Consider the following 10,059-nt stretch of genomic DNA (forward strand, 5'->3'; position numbering starts at 1 on the left):
GTGATCATTTCACATCCATGCCAAAATTTCAGTTTTACCTGCTTCCCTGTTGTCACGCTATCAGGAGTGGCTCACAACCGTGAGTGATAACCTTAGGGCAGACACTCCAAACTGCTGGTATGTTTTATAATTAGATTTCACCAACCCAGTAACAAATGTGAGCTCCTAGATCACTGTAACAGTCTTATCAGAGAGTCACAGACAGTCCCCTTAGGCTCTCTAGTCTATCTTGCTACTCAGTGGTCACTTACACCAAAAATCACAAAATATTCAGGTTGCTTCCAGTCCCAAGAGACCAGTCACTTATCACAGTTCAATTTGTGCCTTACATCTTACACCAAAGACAATGCCTGTAACCACACCCTGCAATAAACTAGCTAAAGGTTTATTAACTAGTTGAAAGAAATCAGAGTGTTATTTACAGGTTAAAGCAAGCCAGCATATATGCACAAATTAGTTTGTCTATGATTTGAAAGCTGACAGAGATATAGTTATCGGTCAGCATTGAATGTCCTTTTAGGATTGTAATCCAGCTCAACCCTGGGAATCTCTCCTTTTTGTTTCTTAGCTGCAGCCCTTGTGAGAGTCCAAACAGCAAAGTGATGAAAAACCTTCATGATAGCTATTATTCTTTTCCTCTTCCCGCATTCACACCAATGAGATGATGTCTTCTACACATACTTCTCCAGGGGTGGATGGGACAATCAACAACGTTTTTGTCCTGCAATGGCCCACTTATATTTTGATAGTCCTCCTGGATGGGTGAGGGAAGCCACTCTTCTCATCTGAATTCATAAGTTCAGAGCGGACATTTTTACAATTATAAAACAAACTTTTATATTTATTTGTAGCATGGAATACAGACATTACAAGTAAGATTAATGGACGCGGCAACTTAGAAACATTTCATAGAGTCTAAACACTAAATATATTCTTATGAGACTAATACCTGTTTTGAACAAAACTAACACACAGGTGAGCTGGTCTGGTTTCTAGCTATGGGTTTGTCTGTTCTTAGCTAACACTTATGGCCTTGGCCAGGCTGGCACTTATCTTACCAACGTCATGCCTGTCTTCAGAAAGAAACAATTGATAGTTTCTCCCCATTGAATAAAAGTATCCTTTTGGAGTGGTCATTTAAACTAGTCTAATAAAAAGGCCCAAATCCTCTTCACCTTACTCGTGCCTATGAGCAAGTTGAGCAAAATTTGACACTAAAGATATTCATCTTTCTGTGGCTTCTCAGAGTTCCCATCTGAAAACATATGAGATTATTTATTGAGAGTTATATTTAACCTTAAGAACATAAGAATTGGCATTCTGGGTCAGACCAATGGTCTACCTAGCCCAGTATCATGTCTTCACGCAGTGGCCAATGCCAGATGCTGCAGAGGGAATAAACAGAACAGGGCAATTATCAAGTGATCCCTGTCATACACTCCCAGCTTCTGGCAGTTGAAGGTTTAGAGACACTCAGAGCATGAGCTAGCATCCCTTACCATATTGGCTAATAGCCATTGATGGACCTATCTTCCATGCAATTATCTAATTCTTTTGGCTGTCACAACCTCCCCTGGTAATGAGTTGTATGAAGAATTACTTCCTTTTGTTTGTTTTAAACCTGCTGCCTATTAATTTCATTGGGTGAGCGCTGGTTCTTGTCTTATGTGGAGGGGTAAATGACATTTCCTTACTCACCTTCTCCATATCATTCATTATTTTATAGACCTCTACCATATCCCCCCTTAGTTGTCTCTTTTTCTAAGATGAATAGTTCCAGTCTTTTTAATCTCTCCTTGTATGGAAGCTATTCTATACCCCAATCATTTTTGTTGCCCTTCTCTGTACCTTTTCCAATTCTAATGTATCTTTTTTTGTGATGGGACAACCAGAAATGCATACAGTAGTCAAGGTGTTGCTGTACCATGGATTCAGATAGTGGCATCATGATATTTTCTGTCTTATTACCTATCCCTTTGTTAATGATTCCTAATATTGTGTTAGCTTTTTGACTGCTGCTGCACATTGAGCAGATGTTTTCAGAGAACTATCCACAAAGACTCCAAGGTTTTTCTTGGGCTTGCAAGTATAATTCGTCCCTCACTTTTATAAGCACAAAATTCATTCTTCATATTTGACAGAGGTGTATGTTTTGCCACTAACAAAAATAAGTGTCAGATATTTCAAAAAAGAACAAATTCGGCAAGCTGCCTTTGAGCCTTTTGTGGCCATATGAATGCAAGGGAGAAATTAAATGCAAAATCTGGACTCTTGCATGTATTCAAAATCCAATTTGCATCAATAGGACATTATTATGAAGGAGACACACAAGCGAATGATAGAAAACAGCAAAAACTGACATTTTTTTCAAACTGAACAGCAACCTCACTTTCCTCTTGATCCATATACCCAGTGCCCTCTTCGACTCTCTTCTCTCCAAATTCCCTTCTCTTTAACACCTGTCACTTCTGCCTATGTTGGCTTTCATACTATGGTATCTATGTCCTCCTTACAAATTCTGAGTCAACATATTCTTTAATGTATTCAAATTTCTCCCCTTTTGTAATATAACTATTGCTTAAATCCTTGTCTGAAACCTGATCCATCTCTTGCCTTGATTATTACTTTTTACTGAGTGGTCTCACTGCTTCCAGAATAATTTCCCTATTCCCCTGCTCCAACCAAGTTAACTCCTCCATTGATCTTTCCTTTGGCTTCCCATAAAATTCAAGCTCTTCGGCCTCATTTACAAGGCCCTACCCAATCTTGATTTTACATTTATCTCAGCTTTCATTTCTCTTTAATTCTCTCTAGTTTTCCCTTACTCCTGCCTCTATCATCTCATCCTTTCCCATTCAACTGCATGCCTTCTGTCATGGTATGCATGGGACACTGTACTTGACTTTAGCCGCAAACTGGCTTTTTTTTTCCTTCAGATTTCTCTTCCAACTCTCTTAAAGCTATATCTCATAAATAATTCCACATCCTTCCTCTCCTGTGCGGTGATCCCAAGTCTTGTATTTGCCTTATTTACATTGTAAGCAGAGAATTAGTCCAATCATTGCAAAATATTGTGTAGGTATCAGTGTTCTCTGCTTTCTTCCTCTAAGCCTAAACCAACTTGTCCATAATGGATTAGCGTAATAGCAAATTTAGTTGCTCATAACCGCTATTGACATATAGAAAGGGATTTGACTTTATATAGTATCTTTCATGCTAACATCTCAAAACACTTCAAAAAATAGCAGGACAGACATAGGCAGGTTGTGAGGTGCTTATAGTCTGTGGGGTAATCAATATGCAGAGGACCCTCAGCTCCATGTCTGTTTCTTCATATGGCAGTGGAGCTGTTTCCTTTCTCTTTTTCAATATCTGACAGAGACAGGGACATGGATAAAAGGCAGGTTTTTAGTTCAGGCTCAGTCTGTGAATTGCTGATTGACCTGGGGAAGTCAATAACCACTTCCTTAGTTGAAGGCATCTGCCCAGCCATTTATAAAATGGGTCTCAATATCAGGTGATTCTTGCAGACTTTACTCTGTTTATACAAACCCAAATAGCAGCAGAAGCTAGAAACTCCATCATCTATCTTATGCTGGCCAAGATATTGCTTCCTTTCTTCCAAGGTAGATCTAGCCACAGTCATCTGTACCTTTGTTATTCAAAGCTGGACTGCTATGTTGAGGGCAACTCAGAAGCTTCAGGTTGTGAAAAATATTGCTACTGCTCACTTTATGTATGGTCCTGCTTGTTTGTCCTACTCACAACTTCTGTGCTAAACTCTTCACTGACTAGCAATCCACACAGCAGACATTCAAGTTGCTGGTCTCTTTATCTAAAGCCCTTGAAGGTTTAAGTTCTCATATTTTCCCATGTTGAACTGGAATTTTTCAGCTATCTGGCCCAAGTATAAAGTTCATGGGAGCAGAGGTCAGGGTGTTCTCACTATCATGCCCTTTCAGTTGGAGTTTGCTAGAAATAGACTGTTGGCCACATTTAGCACATAATAAACTTGTTCATTTCAGCTTTCCCCTAATTGCGGGCTCTGGAATCTCTTGGCACTTCGCCTGATGGCAGGTTTTTCCCAGCTCTTGTTTTCCAAGGTTAATGCTCAGTGCTAGGTAGAAGTAGGAAGTACATGCTCCTCAGTTGGGAAAATTACTGTTACTCTAAACCATGCAAAGGGAACACAGACTGTAATAGCATGTAAATGCTTGTAATCCAATTGGTAGCACAGTCACTGCAGGCACAGGTGGGAGCTTGGGTATTCAACAGTAGCCCACACCCAACTATGGAAATGTTCCTGGATAAGGGTATCAATCCTCAAGTTCATATTGCATAAATAACATTGAATAAAACCCCTTTCCACACCAATTTTGACAGTTAAACTACTAGACATTAGTAATACTTCAAAATGGTTGGACAAAAAGTGCTACATAACTGCAAAGTGTGTTATGAACAGGTAGATCACAACCACACAAGCTAAGCAAGTAGAGAAATGGGCACAGAGTAGCTGTGGTTTCAACCGTTCATACACCTAATTAGTAAGTAGCAGAGAGAGGAATTGAACCCAGAAGTCCTGACTTTAATCATAGTATCCTGCTTTAATCACAGATCACCTCCCCATAAACAAGTGTGTTAACTACATACATGCATAACCTGTCACCGATTTATGCTGTTGGCTTCTAAAACAAGGTCTTGATGTTTCAGTGGTTTTCACTGATTATAGTCACCTTTCTTCAACCCACTGCTAGTAATAATTACTGAACCCTAACAACTCTACTAGTAAATCAGTATTGCCAAGTCCAGCTTTTCCAAAATCATGAGTCAAGCACACACAGACACTAGTCCTGCCAATAGCTCAAAAGTAACAAGATTTGTTTAAAATCATAAATTGTAGGCTCTTTATTTGCCTTTGGATTTCTGAGCACTTAGATGCACAAATTTCATTTTCAAGCTTTTATTCACACCCAAGAGGACTAAAAGCTTACTTTAAAAAAAGGGAAAAAACAAAAGGAAGAAACAAAGCTGAAGTCTCATGGAATCTCTTCACTCCCGCAGCTGGGGAACTCTGCTGCCCAAGTACCAGGCTGGATAATGTTTTCTTCAATATTTTTAAGGCCACCAACTCAATTTCCTCCTGGGGTTAACTCAATGGAGCCCCACCTGGTGACCTAAGCAATACTGATGAGAGGTGATGTTAATACAAACAGGCAGCTGAATCAATCCCACAGCAAACAGTTAAGCAGCACTATCCGGTCACCACATTAAGCAAACAGATGCATTAGGAGAGCCAGGGAGGAGACTGCAGCCTTCTCTTAAGCTGCCCCCTCTCTACCCACCATCCCTCCAATTCTTTTATTCTTCCTCCCTCCCTATCGCCCGGTCCCCGCATTATTTCCCTTCTCTCCCACACACACTGTTCCTCTTCCCACCATTGCACCTGCAAATCGCCTAGCTACCATTCCCCAGCCTGGGGCAGCCAAACTACGTCTCCCGTAGCGCTCTGCGACAGGGGCGGAGAGCACGTGTTTCCTCCCCCTTCCCGCCGGGCCCTGCAGCTTAATTTTCCCCGTACGTGCTGTGCCCGTGCCAGCCGCAGCCATGCCGATGAAGGGCCGGTTCCCCATCCGCAGGACCCTGCAGTACCTGGCCCAGGGGGAGATCGTCTTCAAGAGCGCGGTGAAGGTGATGACTGTGAACTACAACACCAGGGGGGAGCTGAGCGAGGGGGCCAGGTGAGTGTAGCGGCGGGGACCTCGCCACCCCGCTCCGGGGAGAGAAGGCTGCGGGTAGCCCACCGCCGGCCCTGGGGTGGGGACCAAGTGAGTGCAGCCCGGGGGGTTTCAGAGCTAACCACCCCCCCCCCGTTCCCCAATCCCTGGGGCACCGCGCCCTGGCTGTGAATTGCACTGTCTGTGCGGGGGGGCAGGTGTTGCTGCCGGCCTCAGAAGGGCTGTGTGCGTTTACACTGACTTGCTCGCTAAAAGAGACTCTGGCTCTTTCCCCCCCTAGGAAATTTGTGTTTTTCAACATCCCTCAGATTCAGTACAAAAACCCCTGGGTCCAGATCATGATGTTTAAGAACATGACCCCTTCGCCCTTTCTCAGGTTCTATTTAGGTAAGTGCCTTTATCTTGGAGTGCTGGGCACCCCTTCTCCTGCCCCCCAAATTGACGGAGCAGATTCTCCTCTCCCATAAGCTACTGGGTGCCCTGGCTGCCTTATGTGGTCTGTGATTCTCAGGGGGTGCCACTGCCAAGGACTTCTTATGGTAGGGTAACTGCAGCCTCACCCTTTAAAAGGGCCGAGAGAGCAAAGACCTGAGGCACCTTATACAACTAGCGGGTGCTCTAACAGACTTGCTGGCTCACCCCTTGTGCTGATATTTAAAAGAAGTTCTAAGGTGTTTCCTGTTCACTGCACTTCAGTGTCACTATTTTAAGCTGTAGGGGTTTGTTCTGCAGAACAGTAACAGTCTACTACAAGGGTAATCTTAGGCCTTGGCTACACTGGCACTTTACAGCGCTGCAACTTTCTCGCTCGGGGTGTGGAAAAAAACACCCCCTTGAGCACTGCAAGATACAGCACTGTAAAGCGCCAGTGTAAACAGTGCCGCAGCGCAAGCTAAACCCCATGAGGATGTGGAGTACGTGCAGCGCTGGGAGAGCTCTCCCCCAGCGCTGGCGCTGCGACCACACTCGCCCTTCAGAGCGCTGTCATACCCTTAATAAGGACCTCCCATCGTACATACACTGCATCTGTAAAGCCGTCTAGTGGCTCTCTTTCACGAGCCCATAGGAATAGGTGGGATTGATGGATTAGGGCTGTGGCTTCCCACATTGCTTTCTGGTCATGAGATCCATTTATAGGGAAGCAGTGTGGCCTAATGGATAGTGCATTAGATTGGGATTTGGAGGACCTGGGTTCTGTTCCTAGCTCTGCCCTATCTGTAAAAAGGAATAATGTTTACAACAAACTGAGTTTTACCTGCTAACACCAACCCCAAGACACCTTTTACAGTGTAGCTTGTACCCTTGAGAGCTGCATACAAAAGTGAGGTTACTGACCAAGGAACAGGTAGCACATTGTACTGCTTGGGACAGTCTTACTGGTGCTTTACACCTTCAAATATTTACTCTGTCTAATGCAAAATGGTAGTCACCTGCTGATACCTATTCTGTACCTCTTTCCTCTACAGACAGCGGTGAGCAAGTCTTGGTTGATGTGGAAGATAAAAGCAACAAAGAGATAGTAGAGCACGTTAAAAAAATCTTGGGTAAAAGCGAGTAAGTAAACATACTTCACAACCTGAGAAGTCATTGTCTCCTCTCTGATAGAACTGTAATGTCACAGCATTGGCTGATGGGTTGAAAGTGGACAGGGCCTCTTAAACCAGGAGGTTTAGAACAGTGGTTCTCAACCTTTCCTGACTACTATGTCCCTTTCAAGAGTCTGGTTTGTCTTGTGTACCCCCAAGTTTCACCTCACTTAAACTTACAAAATCAGACATAAAAATACAAAAGTGTCACAGCACGCTATTACTGAAAAATGCTGACTCTCATTTGTAACCATATTATAAAATCAGTTGGAATATTAATATGGTACTTACATTTCAGTATATAGTATACAGAGCAGTATAAACAAATCATCTATGAAATATTTGTATTCATTTCGCTAGTGCTTTTTATGTAGCCTGTTGTAAAACTAGGCAAATATGTAGATGAGTTGATGTACCACTGGTTTAGAAGAAAGGGGACCTGATCTCCCCCCTGTGGCTGAGAGAAATGTGCTATTGACAAAGTAAAGCTGCTCCAGGCTAAGTGGATGGGAATTCTTTCTACAAGTCAGTCCTAGAAAGGTTGTTTGGCTGCTAGCAGCCATTACTATGTGAGATGCTGCCCTTTGGTGTATGAAAAAAAAAATGCATCACCATTCTTTTTAGACGGGGGGGGCAGGTGGAGGAGAGGAAGAAATACAGCCTTCTTAACAGCTAATTGTTTTTCCTCTTCCAGGGAAACACTACAAAAAGAGGAGCAAGAGAAAAAGCAGCTCTCTCATCCTGCAACCTTTGGATCCAAAAAATATCACCTGCGTGAATGTATGTGTGAAATTGAAGGCCAGATTCCCTGTCCTGGTTTAGTACCGCTGCCTAAAGAGATGACTGGCAAATATAAAGCTGCCATGAAAGAAAAAGCCACATCCTGATTTAACAGATCAGACAGTTCTGCTGACATTCAAAGTGCAGACAGACATAGGATACAAGGTGCTTCATAGCCTCTCCCTACACGCCAAAAAAAACTGGTCCATGTTATTAGATGAAAGTTCTTGATTCACAAGAGGTCTTTTTGTAGATATGGTTGGACCCATTAATGTTGGTTACTCAGACAAGTAGAAGAAAATATTTTTAAATAAATCTTTTTAAAACTTCAGCTTATTCTATTTTTCGGTAAATTCTCCTGTCCAGCAAAGCTTCCTCTCAGCCTTGTATCCTGAGTTGCTTATATAAGAGGGAGTGCCCTGTGTCAGGTTCATCTGCCTTTAATCAAAGAACTATACTTCTGAGTAGGCGCTGTAACTTAAGGGTGACATGACCCAATAGTTCTGCTTCAATTTCCCCAACAGTAAAATGGGACTATAACCTTATAAACATCTACTTGTCCCTGGTAATAGTTCCACAAAGAAGCGGAACCAAAAGAAGCCGGCTCTTGTAATTCACTTTAAGGGGAGAAGAAGTGAATTGATGACATGAGATGGAGCTTACATGTAATGGGAGAAGGGAGCACAGGATGCTGTGAAAGAGAAGGTTCAACATATGGAAGACAGGAGACATTCCAGAAGATTGGAAAAGGTCAGATATAGTGCCCATCTATAAAAAGGGAAATAAGGACAACCTGGGGAATTACAGCCCAGTCAGTTTAACTTCTATACCTGGAAAGATAATGGAGCAAATAATTAAGCAATCAGTTTGCAAACACCTAGAAGATAAGGTGATAAAAGCATGGATTTGTCAAGAACAAATAGTGTCAAACCAACCTGACAGCTTTCTTTGACAGGGTAACAAGCCTTGTGGTTGGGGGGGAAGCAGTAGATGTAGTATATCTTGCCTTTAGTAAGGCTTTTGATATGTCTTGCATGACCTTCTCATAAACAAACTAGAGAAAAACAACCTAGATGGCACTACTATAAGGTAGGTGCATAAATGGCTGGAAAATCATTCCCAGAGAGTAGTTATCAGTGGTTCAGTCATGCTGGAAAGGCATAATGAGTGGGGTCCTGCAGGGATTGGTTCTGTTCAATATCTTCATTAATGACTTAGATAATGGCATAGAGAGTAAACTTACAAAGTTTGTGGATGATACCAAGCTGGGAGGGATTGCAAGCACTTTGGAGGATAGGATTAAAATTCAAAATGATCTGGTCAAACTGGAGAAATGGTCTGAAGTAAATAAGATGAAATTCAATAAGGACAAATGCAAAGTACTCCACTTAGGAAGGAACAATCAGTTCTTCTGCTCTACTCTGTGCTGATTAGGCCTCAACTGGAGTATGGGGTCCAGTTCTGGACACCACATTTCAGGAAAGATGTGGACAAACTGGAGAGAGTCCAGGGAAGAGCAATAAAAATGATGAAAGGTCTAGAAACCATGACCTAGAAGGGAAGATTGAAAAAAAATAGGTTTAGTCTGGAAAGAGAAGATGAGGGGACATGAGAACAGTTTTTAAGTACATAAAAGGTTGTTACAAGGAGGAGGGAGAAAAATTATTTTTCTTAACCTCTGAGTTTAGGATAAGAAGCAATGGGCTTAAATTGCAGCAAGGGAGGTTTAGGTTGGACATTAGGAAAAACGTCCTGTCAGAGTGGTTAAGCAGTGGTATAAATTGCCTAGGGAGGTTGTGGAATCTCCATCATTGAGGATTTTTAAGAGCAGGTTGGTCAAACAGCTGTCAGGGATGGTCTATATAATACTTAGTCCTGCCTTGAGTGCAGGGGACTGAACTAGATGACCTCTTGAGGTCCCTTCAAGTTCTGTGATTCTATGAGAAAGGCAAGGAGCA

The 10,059-nt window shown here is 42.5% G+C and overlaps 2 protein-coding genes across 2 annotated transcripts in view; both read left to right on the forward strand.

Annotated features, from left to right (window-relative positions):
* Positions 1-841, forward strand: part of NR2C2 (nuclear receptor subfamily 2 group C member 2) — a 66,019-nt gene extending 65,178 nt beyond the window's left edge. Inside the window, exons 16-17 of the transcript XR_004001145.1 lie at positions 1-117; positions 569-841. The gene's annotated coding sequence lies outside the window, so the exon portion shown is untranslated. The remainder of the gene's footprint in view (positions 118-568) is intronic.
* Positions 842-4,995: 4,154 nt separating this feature from the next.
* On the forward strand, positions 4,996-8,432 carry MRPS25 (mitochondrial ribosomal protein S25). The gene is made up of 4 exons (XM_030570764.1): positions 4,996-5,738; positions 6,016-6,122; positions 7,202-7,289; positions 8,016-8,432. Exons 1-4 carry the CDS (start codon positions 5,605-5,607, stop codon positions 8,206-8,208), a joined length of 522 nt encoding a protein of 173 aa, XP_030426624.1. The 5' UTR covers positions 4,996-5,604; the 3' UTR covers positions 8,209-8,432.
* Positions 8,433-10,059: the final 1,627 nt, after the last annotated feature.

Source organism: Gopherus evgoodei, chromosome 7 (genome assembly GCF_007399415.2).
Source record: "Gopherus evgoodei ecotype Sinaloan lineage chromosome 7, rGopEvg1_v1.p, whole genome shotgun sequence".
Lineage (NCBI taxonomy): Eukaryota > Metazoa > Chordata > Testudines > Testudinidae > Gopherus > Gopherus evgoodei.